At 50.3% G+C, this 20,704-nt stretch overlaps 7 protein-coding genes across 7 annotated transcripts; 3 read left to right on the forward strand and 4 right to left on the reverse strand.

Annotated features, from left to right (window-relative positions):
- Positions 1-562: 562 nt before the first annotated feature.
- nop9 (RNA-binding RNA processing protein NOP9) lies at positions 563-2,662 on the reverse strand (the record flags this gene model as incomplete). The annotated part of the gene is made up of 1 exon (XM_001263347.1): positions 563-2,662. The coding sequence occupies one exon, from the start codon at positions 2,660-2,662 to the stop codon at positions 563-565; it is 2,100 nt and encodes a 699-aa protein (XP_001263348.1).
- Positions 2,663-2,929: 267 nt separating this feature from the next.
- NFIA_066160 (RCC1 domain-containing protein) lies at positions 2,930-4,672 on the reverse strand (the record flags this gene model as incomplete). Its single annotated transcript, XM_001263348.1, has 1 exon — positions 2,930-4,672. The coding sequence occupies one exon, from the start codon at positions 4,670-4,672 to the stop codon at positions 2,930-2,932; it is 1,743 nt and encodes a 580-aa protein (XP_001263349.1).
- A 336-nt stretch (positions 4,673-5,008) lies between these two features.
- Positions 5,009-7,552, forward strand: NFIA_066170 (Golgi transport complex subunit COG3; the record flags this gene model as incomplete). The annotated part of the gene is made up of 4 exons (XM_001263349.1): positions 5,009-5,217; positions 5,292-5,631; positions 5,683-6,708; positions 6,770-7,552. The coding sequence occupies 4 exons, from the start codon at positions 5,009-5,011 to the stop codon at positions 7,550-7,552; spliced, it is 2,358 nt and encodes a 785-aa protein (XP_001263350.1).
- Positions 7,553-7,948: 396 nt separating this feature from the next.
- bck1 (putative MAP kinase kinase kinase (Bck1)) lies at positions 7,949-12,903 on the reverse strand (the record flags this gene model as incomplete). The annotated part of the gene is made up of 3 exons (XM_001263350.1): positions 7,949-8,069; positions 8,126-9,926; positions 9,987-12,903. The coding sequence occupies 3 exons, from the start codon at positions 12,901-12,903 to the stop codon at positions 7,949-7,951; spliced, it is 4,839 nt and encodes a 1,612-aa protein (XP_001263351.1).
- Positions 12,904-14,351: 1,448 nt separating this feature from the next.
- NFIA_066190 (alpha-keto acid decarboxylase family protein) lies at positions 14,352-16,314 on the reverse strand (the record flags this gene model as incomplete). Its single annotated transcript, XM_001263351.1, has 5 exons — positions 14,352-14,435; positions 14,491-14,698; positions 14,753-15,980; positions 16,061-16,141; positions 16,206-16,314. The coding sequence occupies 5 exons, from the start codon at positions 16,312-16,314 to the stop codon at positions 14,352-14,354; spliced, it is 1,710 nt and encodes a 569-aa protein (XP_001263352.1).
- A 734-nt stretch (positions 16,315-17,048) lies between these two features.
- NFIA_066200 (THUMP domain-containing protein) lies at positions 17,049-18,275 on the forward strand (the record flags this gene model as incomplete). The annotated part of the gene is made up of 6 exons (XM_001263352.1): positions 17,049-17,114; positions 17,223-17,354; positions 17,430-17,589; positions 17,649-17,863; positions 17,941-18,081; positions 18,159-18,275. The coding sequence occupies 6 exons, from the start codon at positions 17,049-17,051 to the stop codon at positions 18,273-18,275; spliced, it is 831 nt and encodes a 276-aa protein (XP_001263353.1).
- A 1,450-nt stretch (positions 18,276-19,725) lies between these two features.
- On the forward strand, positions 19,726-20,637 carry NFIA_066210 (phosphotransferase family protein; the record flags this gene model as incomplete). The annotated part of the gene is made up of 1 exon (XM_001263353.1): positions 19,726-20,637. The coding sequence occupies one exon, from the start codon at positions 19,726-19,728 to the stop codon at positions 20,635-20,637; it is 912 nt and encodes a 303-aa protein (XP_001263354.1).
- Between the last annotated feature and the right edge of the window lie 67 nt (positions 20,638-20,704).

Here is a 20,704-nt window from a genome sequence, read left to right on the forward strand (position 1 = left end):
TTTATGATATTCCAAACAAGCAAATCTAAGAAAAATACAAAAGAGAAGAAAATACAAGAAGCATTAACAATTTCATGACCAATGGTACAATAAAGGTAGAGTCAAAACCGCTCAGCACAAAGTTGAAGCCATCCCGCCTTTCCGGAACGGCTGGCGGATCCGCTGCGATGGCGACAGAGCCGGATTGTCTGACATCATGAATGGAGGCTTAGTTATCTTATATTCGTCGGCTGAATAAGATCGTTTCAGATCATTTCCAGCGAGGATTGTCTACTCCTTTGGAGAGAGATATACACTTTTGATGGATGAGGGGAAGAGAAAAATTTCTATGGCGTAACCCCGCAGACGTTGGAGGGGGCAGCACTGGAGAAGCTCTTAGACAATAGTTCCTACACCAGGGTCTGTGCAGGGCATGGATATGGAGAAATGCTTTTATTATCATCATAAATCAAATGATCGCTGAGGACATATTATACACATGGGATAAAGAACCCTGTCAAATCATGCTGTGTTACTATCACTGCAGGGACCAACCACAACCCTTTCGCTTCATTGTTATAAATCATGTCTTTGCAGCTACCGGCGCCTTAGAACTCTCTTCCGCCGCCTTTGCTGCAAATTTAGCCCGGGCTAAGTCAATACGAGACTTAGGTCGCTCGCCTTGGCCGTTTTCAATACTGTCCAGGCCTTTCGCCTTCGACGCCCACTCTCCTCGCCGTCTCTTGTAGAGGTCCATGGACCAATTCCTCCATACTGCTCTGCCAACGAAAGAGTCCCGGAGACTCAATTCTTCCTTGAGCAATTCCTGTGCCATTCTTTCTTTCACGAAGAACAGGTCTTTCGTTGCCGGCCATAACGCGTCCACAACGTGTGATCCACTGCTATCAAGCGCGAGTTCTACCAAGTGGCCCGAGAAGCGCGTAGTAAACTGTCGCCGGAACTGAGATGTCGAAGTTGGAGTAGTTAGGGCTTGCTGAAGAACACGGGAGGCTGTGGGATCTTTGGCTAATCTGAGAAGTGATTCTGCAGACTGCGCTAGCAGGCTGGAATAAATGAGCCCGCTCACGGGTCCGGAAGCTGTAAGCATCGTCTGAGCAAGAAGCGAGCCATGTAATTTCTCTGCGGCGGCTGTCTGATTGTTGCCCGTCTGCTTCTGCTTCTCCTCTGAGTCTTCCTCACTTGCCGCGGGCTCAAGCTTGAGCATTTGTTCCAATCTTCGTGCCGGGTTTTTGTCGTAAGCAGATTCCAAGGCATCTGAAAGTGGCTTGGTGTCAACCCCACGAACGAGGCATCGCTCGATCAACACTTTAGGGACAATCAAACGAGATCTCTCAATGAGACCCGGGATTTCAGGAATAATTAATTCCATAGCATCTTGTAGATCATCCTTTCCTAGTCTCTCCAGCGTCCTGAGAACCACATATCCAGCCGTTGTATTGCGTGCAAGAGAGCCAATGCGGTCACGAATAATGTTCTTGTACAGGCTCTTGAAGAGCTTTCCCGGCATGGACTTGATGATAGTCTCAAGCAAACGAGAACCGACGGGATCATAGAGTAAGCCTCTGACGAATGTCGAGCTCTCAGCATTCTCCCCGAAATCATCATCCGGAATGAGCCTCCTGATGATTGAATTAGGATCCTTAGCGCTCGCCTTGCCAAAGTGCGACAGTTCAAGGAACACCAGCACCTGTAAGACGGGATTCCCTACAGGGTGGGTTGCCAGCGCTCTCAAGTAGGTGTTGTCCAGCCCGGAAACCATGTCATTCATAACCTTCTTCAGCGTAGCCTCGAAAACCTCTGGTACTTTACGCCTCTCCGCAACGGCATTTTCCTCGGAAGCCTCCGTGTTCACGATTCCCAACCTTTCCTTCTTCCGGCTGGCGACAACCGAATCGGTGGATGACAGGTCGACTGGCTCCCCGGCGAGAACCAGTAACAAGACTCTGATCGTATGCGACGCGAACCTTTCTGTCAACAAATATCCCCAATTCCCCTCTAATTCCTCAACGACCTTCATGAACATTTCCGCCAGCGACAATTCCGGTTCAGGCTCGTCCTCCTCGTCCACTTCCGCCTTACGGCCTTTCGACTTGGAAATCTTCTCTGTCACTCCAGGCGCCGCGTTGATGAACAGCGTTTCGCAGCAATGACTCGCAAACCGATGCTGCACAAGATGCAAGAAATGGCCAATGAACTTGTTGAAGAGTCTCCGAATTTGGCGCATGTCGGACAGCGAAATCAATTTCTCCATAAGCCGCGAGCAAGACTGGCTGCAAGCAACCTTCAATTCTTTTCCATCCGCTTCCCTATAGACACTGTCGACGAAAAGCCTTCGCTCTTCCGCATCGTGGAACTGGTTCAACTCCAATACCTCGTTGGCTTTCGAAAAGTATTCCTGCTCTTCGCTGTCAAGGAGACCGTAGAAAGGCATATCGTTCGCGGGCGCATCGTTCATTGAGACATCATTCCCGCCATCCTCTGCCTCCAGGGGGATGTAATCCGCTCCTGAAGTGACCTCGTTGTTTGAGGTATCTGTCTCGGCGGAGGGCTTCAATCTCTTGACCGCGGATTCTTCAGGGAATTCATCGCGCTTTCGTTTGGCTGCGTCTTTTTTGGCCTTGTCCTCCGCGCGACGACCTCTTTTCTGCTTTTCGCGGGGCATAATGGACACAAGGATCAACCCGTTTTTCGACAGTATGCTGTATAATTCGTTTTGGTTTGACTTCCTTTCCGCTCAGGAAATTTTACGATAAGGTGTTGGCCCGAGCGTCTCTGGCCGTATCGCGGAATCGTTTGTATTGTTTGCATCCCGGAGTGACGTATCAAAGTCAACGGAAAATATGATTACATTACTTTTGATGGTCGCTAACGAACATGAACTTTTAATACAATCGCTGGAGAAGAGATGTTGTCAGATCATGACAAATTATCATACAGCAGAGTAAATTGCAGAGATGTGCCTTCCACACTCAATCCGTTGTTCCATGCTCACAGTGCGGTTGCCCACTTTGGCCTTGTGACGAGGCATGATTTGGAGTCGTGCCTCTTGCTTAGCAGTCTTCGATTCGGAATCTGAAGGCGCGTTAATATGTGACGGCTTGGATAAATTACTCCTCTTGCCGGTGCCGAGCTGAAAGTGTTCGTTTCCTCCCCAGAACAGCGCGTCATGACCCCAGTCGCTGGGCTTCTCCAGAGACGTCGTGGCCGAAGTGTCAACGTGAGCTTTGTTGTCCATGATGGCCGACGCATGTGTTGTACCGACAGAGATATTACGTAGTCGGATGGGCGAGAGGGTCTTTGTTCGTTCGTCGTACTCGAACAGGCCACTCAATGCCTTCACCTTCGTAGGTGCGTCTTGTAGGTGCGTCCATCTTCCGTTTCCGAGAGCACCCCAGATGCCCCGGCCGCAAGTCCACGTGTCAGCCGTAATCCGACCCAGGTCACGCACCGTAGAACGATCTTCGCCAGGGCCAAGTATCCGTTGAGCATCCACAGTGAAGAAACTGTTGGCTCCCCCAGCTGCAATCGCAGTCACCTTCGGAAGCCAGATGTTGCCTGGGTAGAAAAGCTTCAGCGGTACTAGAGTAGGGGTATCGTTGAATGGCTGGGCAGGGTCGAATTCGGACCCCAGCTGCCCAAAGGAATTGTCGCCAAAGGCGTAAACGTTTCCATCCTTGGTAAGCGCCAAAGAATGGTAATCTCCGGTAGCAACTTCAGTAACCTTAGAGTTGCCGAGGGTCTTCACCTCATGGCAGGTATCCACGGGCCCTTGAGGTCGAGTCGACCAAGTCAATCCAGGCACACCAAGTTGTCCAAAGGAAGGATAGCCCTCAGTGGAAGAAGCGACGGAAAAGACTCGACCAGAGTTCGTTAGGAGAAGCGCATGCTGTAGTCCACCACTGATGGCGGTGACTTTTTCGCCTAGCCTCAATGCGGGTTCAAGCAACCGATAGCTCACGCCAGCTCTTCCAGAGCTGAATGGGAACCAAGAGCCTTCCTTGGGTTTCCGACCGCTTTCTTGGTCATCCTTGGCAATTGGGAGTGAGTATACATTTCCGTTTGAAGCCAATGCAAGAATGCGATCACTCGACATGCACAACGACCTCAAGTCCTTGCCAGTCAAGGTCTTTGTTGGTTTGAAGTCAGTTTCCGAGTACCCTTTGCCCCATTGAACCAGATCACCATTCTCAGTAATGGCAGCACCAGACTTCTCTGAAATTTTGAGATCTCGGAGCACTTGACCCTCAAAGTAGGATAACTCCCGAGGAGTCTTGATCACGGATTCTTTGGAGGCAGGATCCACAACACGATAAGTATTGTTCCCCCATAGGTAAACTCCGGGGCTCTTCAGACTCTTTTTTTCTTGCACATACTGGGAATCCAGATCCTGAGCAATCTTTGGCGTAACGGTCTTCGCCTCAATAGCACCCTCAAGTTGATCGCTTCGGGTGGTCGCAAAGGTATAGACTAAGAACGCAGCGGCAGCTGTTCCACCTAGACCAAGCGAAGTACGAAGCCAATTTGGCGAAGGAGCAGATGATTCTGGTGCTCTGCCATTACCATTAGCATAATGCCTTCGCCATGATCGGATGGCCGACCGGCCTGTTCGCGGGAGACGGTATGAAAGCGTGACGAGGTTCGTCACTGGCTGTCGCACCCGATTCATCGACATAATGTTCTCAAATATCTATCATCTCAAGCTCAGCATAACGAGCTACAGAAAGTTCTTTGAAGAGCTTTTCGTTTCGCACCGGGCAGAAGTGAAAAGTGACTTCAGAAGCTCAGTTGCGTCAATGATCTGGACCACAGGCGGTATGACGTGGCAGAATAGCAATCGAAAGGGCCACGGAGGAGCGACCAGCTCCAATTGCGATCAACACGGTTGAGTTTCATAGTGTCTTTGACTCTCCTCACTTATGGATTACTTTCAGGTCGATTGAAACTATACTAGAGGCGCCAATATCGAAGCCTCCGCGACTGTATCGTGGGCTCGAAGCTCAACCCCACAATGCCTCAGCCTACAGCGGGACAGCGAGCACGACGGCAGACTGCACCTTCAGGTCCGCCAAAAGAATTCAAAGTTCAGACGGCAGAGATAGCGGAAGCGCTACCGGAGGGTATTGAGTCTATAACAGATGTCAAGAATGAGCTCGATTTTGTACAGTGGTATAGCGACATTGAAAATGGGCTCCTGGAGAGCAGTTACGACGAGTACCAGTACGCAGAGAAACAATTCCGATCTTCCTTACGATGCGCTGTTGTTTTCCATGCTGACTCACTCGCGTGGTTAGATCTTGTCTTCAGGAGCTTCAAACATCAAAGTCGCACCTGGACGCGCTTTTGTCTGACACATCGTCCACGCTCGACCTCCTTCGTAGCCTCTCCGAATCCTTCAAGGCCGTGGAAGCTCAAACATCGAATTTCCGGAAGCAATGCGAGGGACTCCTATCTGCCCAAAAGCGTGACACAGAGCTAGCGGAGAAAATACAAGAGAACCTCCAATACTATGAGTTCCTGGACCCCACTTCAAAGCGACTCAACGCTCCTGGTGCTGGAAATGCTGTTCGTGGCCAAGACTTCTCAGATATGCTCAGGCGGCTGGACGAGTGTCTGGATTACATGGAGACGCATGTGAGTATGCAGTCGTGTCCTGAATTGGCGAGTCAACTGACTCCTTCCCAGCCTGAGCAAAAGGAAGCTAGTGTGTATCGATCCAGATACAGGCTGCTTATGACGCGAGCTCTCACCTTGATTCGAGGACATTTTGTTTCGGCACTTCGAGATATACACACCAGTGTTTCGAAAAAGATTGCAGACCAACAGCAGAACGAAGCGACTATGTCGGCCCTATTGTACGCCAAGTTCCGTGTTGGTGCTCCTGAATTGAAACAAATTGGCCTCGAGATACAGAAGAGAGCTGTGCCACCGTTGGATCCTGAACAGGGAACTGAAGCGGAATATCAGAGTCTTCTCAATGAACTTCACACGAATTTCTCAGCTACTCGTGGCAAATTGATCGTACCTTTAGTACGAAAAAAGCTCTACGATATTGCACATGCCCCGAGTACATCAAAGGATTTGGTCGCTTTCGCCCGCGCCAGCATTAGCTACGTTCGTGGTGTTTGTTTGGATGAGTTTGAACTGTGGGGTGAATGGTTTCACGGCCAAGCGGGTTTATACGACTTTCTCGAGACAGTCTGCGAGCCTCTGTATGACCATCTGAGGCCTCGAATTATTCATGAGGATAAGATCGTGAACCTCTGTCAACTCTGCACCCTCTTACAGACCCGCTTTCTACTTGACCAGGATGAGGAGGTGGAGCAGACGGATGCTAATCAACTCGACTTCTCCGTACTGATACAACCCGCCCTGGAGGATGTGCAAACTCGTCTCGTTTTCCGCGCGCAAGCCTTCCTGCGTGATGAGATTGAACGGTTCAAGCCGCGCCCGGAGGACCTCGATTACCCTGCACGCAATAAGGGAGTCTCGATTACCGTTACCGAGAATCAGATTTCCGGAAAGAAACTGGCACCCGCCAATACCTTGGTACATCTGGCGAAGGCAACGAGGCAATCAGATGATGACCCCGACGCCATCTCGGAGCAGGACTCCAAGTGGGATTTTGAGCCTCAGGCTGCCCTGAGTGGCTGGTATCCAACATTGCGTAAAGCCATCTGGCTTCTCAGCCGAATATACCGTCTCGTAAATGTATGAACGCCTTCTGCGAATCCACAAATGCCATATTGAAGCTAACCTATTCCTTCAACAGTCCACTGTTTTCGACGACCTGGCCCATCAGATCGTTCACCAGACGACCGTCTCTTTGCACCAGGCGAGCGCTCAAATCTCAAGCAAATCCACCGCGGACGGAAAGCTTTTCTTAATGAGCCATCTCCTGATCCTGAAGCAACAAATTGTCGCATTCGACATCGAGTACGTAGCGCCAGAAGTGTCGTTCGATTTCTCCGGCATCACCAATACCTTCTGGGAGCTCCGCGAAAGAGGTGGCCTCTTCAACCCCCGCAACCTCATGCGCCTCGTCGGCCATGGTCTCATCCCACGCGTCGTCGAGAACATGCTCGATGCAAAGGTAGAGCTCGACGGACGGCTCCGAACCGTGATCAACGACTTCATTAACGAGTTCGCAACGAAGATGACCGCCTCTTTACCCGCAAAGTTCATCGATAGGCGGTATCTACAACAAGGAGAACTAATCTATCCAACATGCCAGAATATCGAGAAGGAAGTCCCCAATTTACGAAAAATACTCAGTGACTATCTTGACGATCCCCGGATGAAAGAAACTCTTGTTGGTGCAGTACAAGACCGCGTCATCCAGATTTACGAGGACTTTTTCGACAGATATACATCGTCTGAACGGAGCAAGGGACATTCCGTCTCCAAGAAGGGCAAGGGCCGCGAGGACGCCGTGTGGGATGTGGGGACCTTCGCAGAATGGTGTGAGAGTATCTTCCGAGTCGGCATCCCTGAGCAAGATGACGAAGGATTCCGTAGTGGGAATATGAGCCGGAGCGGGAGTCCGGGGAGCTAGGCATGGATAATCCTGGCTATTGTTCCTATCAGTCACGTTATGAAGATGTATATATAAAAGGGCCTTCGTACATAATCCAAGCAAACATCTTGGCCCTTTGGACTAGTAAGTTTTTCATGACAATTACAATGGTAAAGCGAGAGCGAGGTCAATTCGATGATATACTTTTTATTGATATTGGCAGTAGACGCCGAAGAAATCGAAATGTTTTCGAGTTGTGACTTTTGCGCAAATCCATACTAATCATGTCATATACAACACGCAGCAAACGTGCCAATTGAACTCAGACGAGGGGTATGATGCAGCAGGAAATACAAGCATCGCTAAAAAGACAATAAATATATACATGCGCGTTGCTAGAAGATGGGAGGAAATAGCGACTATTGTATACGGCGTTTAAAGCACATGGCGAATCTTGGCATAGAGTTCGGTGTCGAGGAAGTTGTAGTTGAGATCTTCCTCGCAAAACGGGTGACGCGTCAACAGTGTCTGCGCAGTTGGACGTTCGGACGAATCCCTGTATTGTCTGTGAGTACAGAAAGGCAAGCTAAAGGGACGTGTGGGGCGACTTACACAGTGAAACAGTCATACATAAACGCCAGCGCTGCAGGACTGATGGTCATGGAAACGTCGTCTGGAATTGGAGGTGCTTGACTCAAGCTTCCAAGCTTGAAAATGGCACCGATCGCCTCTTCTTTGCTCCATGGTCGGCGACCAGCGAACATCTCTAGTACCACACAACCCAGAGACCAGATATCGACCTTGGCGCTGTAGCCCTGACCCTGTGACTGTATGACCTCAGGTGCCATCCAGAAAACGGACCCTTGCATTGAGTTCGACGAGTCGTTCCCGTAGATATCATCCGTCTTCTTGGATATACCGAAGTCAGAAATCTTGCAGGTGCCGTCGAGATCGAGAAGGATGTTGTCCGCCTTCAAGTCACGATGCAATATTCCCTGGTCATGAAGGTATGCTAGCCCGCTCAAGGTTTGACGAGTCAGGGATTTGACAACACTCTCCTCGAATTTACCATGCTTCCGGAGGCAGCTACCAATGGAACCACCTGAAATATACTCAAGATAGATCGAAATGGACAATTCGCCACGCTCACATCCAAGATATTGCACGATGTTCGGGTGTTCAAGGTGCTGCATCGTGTCGATTTCTTGATCCATAGCGGCGACCATCTCCTTAACCCGATCCGTATCTTGCCCAGCAAGTCTTGGGTTGATCTCGACTTGTTTTACGGCCAAGACTTCACCATTGTCAGCATTGATTCCCAGGTAGACTCGTCCGTATGTCCCCTTGCCAATCAGCTGACCGCGGATAATGCGGAAAGTAGGCTGTCGCTGAGGTACCCCCGATGGTGTGTTGTTCTGAGGAATCGGGTCGAGTTGGCTGAGACGACTGCCAGGCTTTGGCTTGATCTGCATGATCTTTGCTCCGAACATTTTTGTGCTCTTACGCCGAAGAATCTCGCCGGACTTCTGGTTTCCAGTATGGATGCTGCGACTTCGGCTAGCTTGGTTGGCACCCTTGGCGACCTCTCGGATTGACTTTCCTCGAGTAAGTCCCCCTCCTGCCCGGTTGATATTACGACGAGCTACTATATCTCCACCTTGTGGCTTGAGAGTTGGCTCGTTAGAGCCCAGCGTATCTCCTGCGTTGGCATTCATCTCTCCGGCGTAAGATGAGCTGGGCTGGTTTTCCTTCTTGTGCAAATCATTCTCAGGCGGGGCTCTGTTTGCGGGGGATGACGGAGGAGATACCCCTTGTCCATCGAGGTAAGGTGCGTCAAGGTCGATGTCAGGGAAGAAATCGTCCAGATTGTCGATGACGCCCTCAACCGGAGGTCTGCTTGCCCATATATCGCCTCGAGCAAACGAGTCTCTCCGCGGCGGCGGCCTCTCGTCTTCAGGTGAAGCGGCCATGAGGAAAGAAGACCCGTCCCGACCGCCAGAGTCACCGTTGGCATCGGCAAAACTTTCGCGCGTGGCACTAGGCGACCTGAAACTCACGGAAAGACCTTTGCGGAGTCTGGTCTCAGTATTCACGGTTAGCGCCGGTTTTTCTGTCCTCTTCTGGGCCTCCGAAGTCCCAGAGCCGGAATCATTCTCTTTTGTGGATGCTTTATTATTTGACAGTGGTATCGCAAATAGACCATCGTCCGAATCTTCATCGGAATCATCCTGTGGCCCGGGCGAGCGCTGGAAGGAGACTTCAGTCTCCTCGAAATCGAACTCGGGGCCATAGGACTTGCGAGATTGTAACGTGGGTTTCCTGGTAGTGCTCTTGGTCTGACGATGCTCCGCGGGGATGTCTGGGTTGTCGAGACTTTCCTTCTCCGGGGAGGACCGAGGGGTGCTCTTGTTACCTGGAGTAGCCAGTCAGTTATTTTAACTAAAGATGATGAGTACGGATTGCAACGCCTTACCTTGCGTTGGAGAACCGAAGCTTCCAAAGCTAGTCTGTTTACTGCCCGCGCTTGTTGGAGTTGGCACAGAGGGAGCTGGTGTCCCAATCGCGCTGGTCATTCTACCCATGCTAGCCAATACTGCCCCGAGACCATGTGTCTGCACAGCTGGCGGAGCCCTCGGACGGTCGCCGTCTTTCTTCCTCAGAGAATTGATCCTGGTTAACGTATAGGACTCCTGTGGGGCCGAAGGAGGTTTGCGGAGAGGAACTAAAGTGTCGGCCTTCTTGTCTTCGTAAGGGGATACACGGCGCTCATCGAAATCAATGACGCCTGCACGTCTATAGCCTGTTTCTCCGTAAGAGTCGTTTCTCGGTTGTGGTGGCCCTTTCGAGCTTAGGTACGCCTTTTGTTTCCGTTCTACCTCGCGCCTATGCTCCTCGTGACGAGCCAGTAGATCTGCCTTGTCTGGTTCAGGCGAGATTCCCACCTGCTGATCTCCTTCTACTGGGGACATTCCCGCCGTATGTTGCGAGGCGTCGCGGGCCGGAATTTTCGCAGCAGGAGTCTTGAGCTGTTGTTGGCGTATTCCTAACTGCGGAGAGGAAGGCCCCGTTTGAGTATGCGGAGAAATTCTACTGAGGGCTTCGTCATCCAATGGTTTCCTGTGTACATGATGGGTAGGAGACGCCGTATGCTTGTCCGGAAGCGACACACCCAGACCGGCGAAATTCGGAACGTTGTTTGGCACCGGTTGCAAGTGCGTCCCACGTACAAACAGCTTCAAAGAGCCAATGGAGTCGGATTTGGTGCGACGACAGAGAGCGAGCATCGTATCGTTGAGCGGTTCCTCATGTTCACTTTGTCCTGGCTCAGTCAAGAAGATCTGTGCGCCGGCCCAGTCGGAGATTCCGAGGTTATGGCAGATAGCAGCACGCAGCGTCTCCACAGAGTCCATGTCAGTAATGTCCACTAGACGGAAATTCCACCCATCCAGAGTTACAAAGGTCCATTTCTTTCCTTTCTGAGCCGGTTTCCCTCTCATGGCTAGCCGTTCATGGTCGGACATAGAAGCAGACGATGGGCGCTCCCCTAACGACATGTCGCTGGCGTTGAAACTTGGTTTGGCGTAAGGAAGATGCGGCCCATTCTGGCGAAGATTCACAGGGCTTGTAGGAGACTCCAGATACGGTTCCTCTGGGGACGGATGAGTGGAATCACCACCTTTTGACCTCTTTTTCAAAAAATTGAAGAGTCCCTTATGTTCTTTCGGATATGAGGAAGAAGTTTCTCCTGTCCACTGTCGGCTGCACATCTCTTGCGGGGATGGGCGTATCGTTTCCTGCCCCTTGCGGGATTCGTAGTATCGACGGCCCATCGTTGAGTCGGAGCTGTTACCACGCGAGTGCTCATATTTGACACTCAAATCGCCTGTTGACGATGATGACAGACCTTGATTCAAGGTAGCGTGCTGCGTCGCCGGACTGCCACTTTTTGGGCTATCTTCATACGATCGAAAAGGGGCTACCAAATTGCCGTTGTCACTGGACATGGATGGGCTCTGCCGACGATGGTCAACCCCAAGGCCAGCTAATACCGTTCGCGAGAAGTCTGATCGAGACGATATACCGTCCGTCTGGCTGAAATCTGATGAAGCAATATCGTGAGTGGTCGGGATGGGCAATGTGACGGATCGCATTTGGACACTGTTTCTATGGGGCTGAGCGAGCTGTGGTGCTCTGAGATTAGGGCTATTTTCAATCGTCCCTGAATGCGGGCCAGCAGACTGAGGCTCATGAGATAACTTAGGTGACGTATCCGGCACCCCTTCAGATGGGGCTTGGGATTCACGACGTTTCTGGGTAGGGATCCCGACGTCAAAGCTATCGTCATCGTGAATCTGTCGAATAAGTCGACGCATGCGCTTTCCTTCCCCAAGCTCACGCTCCTTGTCCCATCCTGTTCCGCTAGCTTCGCATTCTTTGGCTAGCTGGGGAAAAACTTCGTTGTGCATTTTGTTAAAGTTGCCCCGACCATTGGCCCCATGACCTATGTCGAGGAAGTCAGCTCCCTCGATTTGCAAAGTCTTGAACGTTTCTTGCCAATCTCTCGAGAAACCATTCTTCGCAAGCCATAGCAGCACTCGATCAAGTGGCCACTGAACAGCAGCCTCGCTGGGTGACATGCCGCCAAGCAACGTGTTACTATTGTTTTGGCGATGGCTAGGAGATTTTGTCGGCTCGTTTGATTGGCCTGTCTGAGACTGATGATTCTGAACAGTCGCACCAGGAAGGGAAGGAGCCGCGGGGTCTTGCGCATTGTCATGCAATGCCAAAGAAGAGGGCATTGTACGGGCTGATGGGGTAGGTGGTACGGTTCCATCGCGCTTGTATGCTGGAACCTCTCCGCCCGAGCTTTCGTATAAATGGTGCACGGGTCCTCTTATCCTATCGCTCCCGGACATGGTTCCATAAGCCTCATACGAAGGCCGCGTGTGAGCATCGAACCCAGGAATCCCGACGCCGGCACCGAAAGTGTTACTGCCTGGGACATAAGTCGCAGATGTAATCGGACCGTCGGCAGTGGGGACTGAGAAACTCGTTTGACGGCCGTAAGCTTGGTTTGTCGGTACCATTGGAGGCGGCGGGGGAGGTGGGAGAAACCCTTGAGATAGCGCTTGCCTAGCCCAATTATGCTGCCATCCGAGATTGTTCTGCTGCTGCAACTGGGAGTTTGCGAGCTTCGACGCGCCATATCCAGGACCTGGAGGGGGTCCCGGGGGTGGTCCCGGAGGTGGAGGTGGCATCACACCCTGGGGTTGCGTAGGCAGATGTCGAGGTGGCGGCGGTGGTAGCGAAAGCATGTGGGACTGAGATGGCTGTGTCGCAGAAGGAGGTGGAGGGGCAGGTATGTACGCTTGCTGCCTTTGGCCATCCATGATGGGCAGCGTCGTGGTCTGCTTATACCGTTATGTCCAAGCCACTTGTCGAGTAGTGTAGAAATGCACAGATAGATCGCACAGGACTGCGCAGCCGCTGAGCTCTCGCGTGTAACTGTCTCCTTGTGCCTCTGGTATGCGGTCCTAGAACAAGCCTCGAAATCTCATGCCTTCGCAGGGTAAACCTCGGGCTTAATCAGACATCAGACGTATATTGCGTTCCTAGACAGGTGATTCGGAGATGTAATCGCCGTTATCGCACTCGCATTTGAGCTTGTCGGATAGTTACGAAAACGATGGTGCTGGACAGTAAACAAGCATGACCCCATACAACAGTCAAGATCTCATTTCACACCCCGCAAATCCCTTCGGGTTATGAAGAAATATTTCCGCAGTATGCGATTTGAATAAAGCAGTCGACGCTCCGAGCTTTTTGTGATCGTGGGACGGACTCGGGAGAGGGTTCAAGAATCGTGAGTTGATTGTACGATTAAAAGACGTAACGGAAGCCCAGCCTATGTAAACTTTGAATCGACTTGCTGCCCCGACGTTGAGCAACTAAAATGTCAGAATTGGTCTCCAGAAATCTCCTCGATAGCAGGTAGAGCTTTCTGCGTACTTTGGAATCGGAAGGGGGAGGGGAAGCAAATGCCGCGGAAGGTAGATGTCAAGGGAAAACATACCATGAACAATCGATAAAATGACACTGAGACAGGAGATAGATAGCAGGTCTTGGCAGTCACTATTAGATATTAAAAAGGGTTTTTGACATGACTATGGAGGATTTGAGACGGACCGAAAGGACTCGACATAGTTCAATAATAAGAATCCTTCCATTCAATGGAGATCCAGCCCAAGGTTTCATTCATGGGGATCGTTGATGCGCTGGACGCCTTGTCTATCACGTGGTGGCCCAGCGATAAGTCGAGGTCCTCTTTCCGACTCGTTCATTTGCTGCACCTAAGGTACGTAGGGTAGATAGGTAGGGTTGGAAAGTAACTATTTGTCCATATTTAATCTTTGTTTCTCCGTCGCGCATGCCCTATGACGCCTGATTTGGCTTCTCCATTTGCAATCAAATTAGGGGAAGAACTCGAAAGGGATTTGTCTTACTCTGCGGATGGAGTCCCGACTTACGGACACTTTCCGTGACGGCGTTGTCCGAGCACATTTATCTGCAGTTCTCCTTCTGGAGTCTTACAGCCGATCTCAATGCCTCAGCCCTACGGTCCGACCGCATTTCCATTACGCGGTTGGGAACCATCCTTGGGTCAACCAGGTACTTTCTTCATGGTCGGGATAGACTCGTCCTCTCGCGTAACAATCAATTAAAATAATTCTAACTCATTAATGGCTGGTATCAGGCCAAATCCCCAAGAGTATCCATCGTTCTATATATCCCACCATCAATGATTTTGACCTTTTCTCAAGACTCGTATACAGACAATCTATTTGTTGCGCGAGGCTGCTGCTTCAGCTGTCAACTTCAGAGCTGATGGTGCATCTTCCCGCGGCATGTAGAGCTCCACCAACTACAACACCTGATCAGTATCTCGAAAACTCGAGTGATTGGAGATGCTTGCTTACCTGCAGGCACGGCGCTGAAGCGAATTCTTTGTTCTCGAAAAGCTTGATCATGTCGTCTTTGGTCTTGACTTGATAACCCTTGTAATCCTTTCCTGCTCCGAATGCCACGGGAAGGCTCTTGTAGTCCCACTGCTGGATATCATTGTAGCTCGCTTCCCATCCATGGATGTACCGTTCAATGGTATATCCTTCATTACAGATGACAAAACTAATTGTTCATTAGCACAGCATAAACTTGAACTGCATTGCCTGGGGAACTCACATAATGGGATTGAGCTTGTTCCTGATCATGGTACTGATTTCCTGCAAAGTGAGCTGAATGCTTCCATCTCCGACGAAGAGAATAGTTCGACGATTGCCCTGCTCTTTGGCGGCCAGTGCGGCTCCCTGGCAAGCTCCCACTGAGTAACCAATGCTACCCCAGAGTACTTGACTGATTGCCGTGACACCTGCGGGGAACCTCGTTTCCCAGATGCCAAAGTTTGCAGTGCCAGTCTCTGTGATGACGACGTCGTTCTCCTTCAGCCACTGGCCGACCTTGGGCCAGAACCACCTGTGTGTGATTGGCTGATCACCCGACTTCGGCTCATCGTCAGGCAATTTGTTGCTGAGCTGCGGCACCGGCTGGGCATTGACACGCCCCAACTTCTGAATGACCTTTCTCAAGACACCTTTCATGTTGATGTCCGGATACTCGGAGTATCGCACTCGCACGTATGTACTGTGGAAATCGATGGTATTCAACTGACCAATGCGGTAGGTGAAACCAGCCGTGTTGAAGTCCGACTTGATCGCGCCAATGCTAAGAATCAGGTCGGAAGACTCCACCTGCTCTCGCACACCAGTGTTGGATCCGTCTCCAGCGTAAACACCGCCGTAGTTCTTGTGCGTCTCGTTGACTGCTCCTTTGCCCATCGGCGCCACGAAAGTTGGCAGGCCGGAGGCCTCCATAAGGTCATGAACTTCTTGTAGCACTTTGTGACGGATGGCGCAAGCATCGACCAAGATAACCGGTCTTTGGGCTGCGTGAAGATACTTGAGAACAACATCCACCACGTAGTCTTCCTTCTCAGGGTCATTAGATGGCAAAGAAAGGTCAATCGGGGTATTCAGTCGTTCTCCCTCAATCTTCTTATTGATCATATCGGTTGGCAGAGTGATATAGACCGGTCGGCTTCGGATCCAGCATTCTCGGATAGCATTGTCAATGAGTGTCGCTACTTCGTGGGTATCATTTAAGCGTCCGACAGTCGTAGAGATACCGGCATTCATTCTTGCAAAGACATTGTAGTCCCCATTGCCGAGCGTGTGGTGAAGCAGCATTCCGTCTCTCTGAGACCTGGTGTGTGGCTGACCAACGATATGGACAATGGGTACGAATTCGGAGTATGCACCAGCAATGGCATTGATCGCTGACAGCTCACCAACGCCAAAAGTCGTTATCAATGCACTGATTCCGTTCACCCGGGCATACCCATCAGCGGCGTAACCTGTTGTAAGTCAAGGTATCAGTCACTGCGCCATCTTGCTCGAACCAGCTGCTTTCAATCAGCTACGCCGCACCACGTACCTGCATTGAGCTCGTTGCAGTTTCCTACCCAGTGAAGACCGCATTTTGGCAGATAGTCCAAAGCCGCAAGGTTATAGTCACCTGAAGTGGTATGGTCAACGCCAGATTTTTGAACGGTGACTCCCAATTGGAGAGGATCGCTCACCAGGAACACCATGCACTGAGCGAATTCCAACCTCATGGAGACGCCGGAATAGATATTCAGCGACGTCAATAGGCTTGCGAAGCTCCCTTGTAGCAATGTCAGTGGCCATTATGAAGTGTTGGTTGAACAATGAGGATATATTGTATGGACAGCTGTAAAAGTGAACCAAAAATGTCCGACGCAGGGGCAAGGTCGAAGATATAAAATACTTCGTAAGAACACCAGATGTTGTGCCATCTTCCAGGGTGTTGAGGTGTCGTCATGAGCATAGCGTGATGTCATGCGGTTCTGCTGGATTTAGCTGAGATGGGACCATGAGTGGTGCTCCACGGCCCATCAATCTAGGTGTTTTAAACGATGCATTTTGCGACCTTCACTCTAGGTACGGCAATATAAGGCCGACAGTTTTCCCGAAGTCATTCTTCCTGGGTTAAAAACGTTGGAATTCCATCTTGGTACTCCGTAAAAGCTTGGTTGTTCTATAAGAGCCCGTTCTTCATCTGGTTCCAGCCCGAGTCCGAATATCCCGGCCTAGCATGATTTGTTTGATAAGTTGATCATCCCACTAGTCCCACCACCCGCTAAGCCAATTATGGAATTCTGGACTTTTTGAGATAGAACCCCTCTAAAGCTCTGGTGTTGTCAGTTCACCAATGACTGGGTCGAAGTGCAAACTAGGTAGATAACCACTCGCAGTGCAATAAGACCTTGAAAGGTGCTGGCTCCTTGATTTCGACTGGATATATTACCAGAAGAGGAAATTTATCGACACGGCTTTGCACTCATCAGCAAGTCTTTCCTGTCACTACGGTACTTTCCACCACCAATTTGGTATCATCGTGAATGGCTGCAGCGGAAAAGCGAGCTATGCCTGATAACACAAGCGATCAATCCAGCAAGAGAAGAAAGGTCCGCTCCCTTACGACGCTTTCTACGAGAGATTTTCATATTTGTTATTCTGACAATTTCCGTCAATGTCAATATTTCCTATATCTTGTATCGCTAACGTAACCACAGGGAGGCGGCAAATGGCAGAAACAGCAAAGTAACAAGGCGATAGTTGAGAGCGGCGATTGGGGGGTCTTCGTAACTTGTGATATGGGCAGGGAAGGCAAGTGCATTGCAGAAGCTCTGGATCTCTTCTCTCAGGTCAGTATCAACCAAGATCAGTTCGTCTTCTTGCACTATATGACTCTTCCCAATCTGATGCACGGTATCTATCAGAGCGTTGAGTCAGCAAGCAGCAACACCGGAGGCGAAGACTCAGGCTCAGATGAGGATGAAGGCGACATTGAGGCGCAAATCAAGAAAGAAATCGAAGGCTTGAAGCCCGGATCGGCCAAACCACGCCAATTTCAAGCCATTAGAATGGAGATGCCCTGCGGTTCGTCATCGCACCACTTGGGTCCCATAATAGCATGACATTGGGCTGACCCTTAACAGTGACATTCATACGATTTGACAAGTCGATAGATCCTGAAAAATTAGTTCACGACGTTTGTCTTGATGCTCATGCAAATCCCGAGAAGAAGAGGTGTCGATGGGTCCAGCGGATGACTCCTGTAAGATCAATTCGAAAAACCCTCAGTGTCGATCTAGAAGCGTTCGCAAAAGAGATTCTGAAGCCTCACTTTCACTCCGGAGGACCTCCGAAGAAGGTGCGTCTTTGTTCCCTTGTGTTGCATTACTTGCGTTGTCTGAAATGGCGGTGCTGATACTAGTCAATTGTATACAGTATGCTATTCGGCCTACAATAAGGGGCAACAATAAATTCAACAGGGATAGTGTGATCAAAACGATTGCAGATGTCGTAGGCCCCGAACATCCAGTTGATCTCAAGAATTACGATTTGATTATCCTTGTCCATCTGATCCAGGTGAGTTGCCTGATATGCAGGCTGGCCCGATAGATAATGCTGTACTTCATTCCACTAATCATAATCAACTCGACCAGAACGTAGTCGGGATAAGTGTTGCCGGTAGTGATTACGACAAACTGAAACGATACAACCTGGCAGAGTTATACACTCCGACTCCGAAGCCTCAGGCTCCTGAAAATTCGGGAGTCTGAAAAAGTGTGTATCGATTGTTCATTGCCTCTTCAAATCTCTGTGACATCGCGGGCAGCGAGGCTCGGAGCGGTCAAAAGATAAAATTTGACTTATCCCAGACACGAGGTCACAACACTCGAATTTACATCAAGGGTCAACTACTTTGGGCCAGATCAATTAAGTCAAAATACCATACAAAAGAGGGAAATGAAGAAAGTGAGCGGCGTTTCTATGGACGTCCTAACTGGGCCTCTTAATATCACATGCAGCCTTCCAAATTGGCACAAGCTTGACAATCAAACTTTCCGCTTGGGGGGACTTCTAGAACCTGTCAGGTTGGCTTGGGATTTGACTGGAATGGACAGAGCTGTATGAACAAGCAACTCCGGGCCCAATGGTACAACTGCTGGAACACGCCTCCACGTATTCTTCAGCCACGATCCATAGTCTTTGACAATTGTACGGAGTACCGAGGAATCACTGAGAGTTGCATACTGTCAGTCCACAATGTAAATGAAGGAATACGAGGGGTTTCTTGTTTCTTTTCTTCATAACAAGTGGCTGGGGCCGAACACCATTTTGCCGAGAATCCGTATTTCTCAATGGCCAAAGCACCTACGGGGCCATCTGAAATATGGCCTCAAAAAAATAAGCGAATACCCCATCTTCTTCTTTCCAAGGTTTAAGTACGCATTCTCCCACTACGCTCTGGTCTTGTGCTTTATCCTTTTCGGCAAAGCAGACTTCTGATTGGCTCAAATATAGTAGCCTACATTGCGCCTTTCTCAGAGCGGGAGACTTAGGCGAGACCCAGTTTACCCTGTCACTCGGATCGTCTCCTAAACTCCAGTGGTGTGGATCTACTCCGGCGGAGCTCACTACTAGAGTAACTGCTCTGAAGAGGCCCCCTGGTTCATCCCATCCAGGACCCGTCGCCCTTTACAGCCAACGTATTATCATACGGCATGAACGTCCATCTTTGTCCAGATAAGGCGCCATGTCGCTACGTTCCCGGCTCTGGAACTCGGTTGATGCCTGCGGGTCAGGGTCTTTGCTTCATGTCTCGTCTACAGCGCACCCTTTCGGGCATTGCTCCATGGACTCCTGACGACATACAATTATGATTTGTTCTTCAGGTAATATTGCCGTTACGTGGAAGCGGGAACACAGTGAATCATCCAACCACCAGGCCTTGGGTGCCGTTTCAACATGACCTCGATGCTTTGGTAGCATTGCCTGAGCCACGATTGAACCAATGATGATTTGTCATTGAAAGATCTGCACGCTCTGTATCCTAGAGTCATTGAGGTGTTCTCTGGACACTTGTGTTTTGCACCTTTTTCCTATAGCTGTCATCTTGAGACAATATTCGTCTGGTCATCTTGGTCCCTTTGAACTCAGAATGTGTCAAGCAAGTTTAAAAAGACATCAGTGTCTTATTCATGATCAATAGAACCAAAATCCTCAACTATGTCTCCGATCCGAGATTTGGCACTCATCGGATTGGAAGTCCCTAACAAACTCAGCGCCGTCCTTGGGCATATTCTGCCCTCTACAGTGTACGTGAGAAGTGTTCAATGTTTGGAGGGCCATCTTCATTCCCACCGCCTAATATCATTATCGAATGGGGCCCGAATACTTTTGAAAAGCTCACCAAGGCCAACCACGCGTTTGCTTCGGCGAGAACAGTTCCTGCTTGGGACAGAAGCACGTGTACTTCGTCTACTAAGACAAAGTGCAGTTCCATGCGTTCCCTCGCTCCTCTATTACGACCCGCATGATACCCTACTAGGGTCCGCCTTTCTCGTGCGCCAATATATCCACGGCTCAACGTTACAGGAACTGGAAAGTCGACTTACCGCTGAAGATCGCCGAGAGCTCGACCGGCAATTGGGGCTTCTCGTGAACATGATCGGTCAACACACCGCTAACTCGTTCGGAACTCTGGAACAGGTGGCTTTGGGATCAGGGACAAGATCATGGCGAGAAGCCTTCCTTGTACACTTCGAAAGCATCCTTCGGGACTCGGAGGATGTCTTTGTCCATCTTCCCTATGCGGAGATTCGGCATCAGGTCGGTCGACTGTCTCCAGTCTTAGATGAGATCACATTACCACGGCTGGTAATATGCGACTTTGGTCGGCCCTCGGCCGTGCTGCTGGACCCTGTTTCGAAACAGTTGGCTGGGATTGCAGGGTTTGACAGCGCTCTCTGGGGTGACGTCTACATGGGAGAGATCTTTGAAGACCCGTCGCCCGCCGTGCTGGATGGATTCGCATCGCGTGACATTGACTGTGAGCCGGACTTGATCCGTCAATTACTGTATGGATCGAACTCCGTCCTTCTCATTAAAGACGAGGAAATGTTAATGGTCATCTTCTAGATATGCATGTTACCGTTCGATTCACAACATCACCATTCAATACTATCGGGAGAGAAATTCGGCAGCC

Source organism: Aspergillus fischeri, genomic scaffold, assembly GCF_000149645.3.
Source record: "Aspergillus fischeri NRRL 181 1099437636252 genomic scaffold, whole genome shotgun sequence".
Taxonomy (NCBI): Eukaryota; Fungi; Ascomycota; class Eurotiomycetes; order Eurotiales; family Aspergillaceae; genus Aspergillus; species Aspergillus fischeri.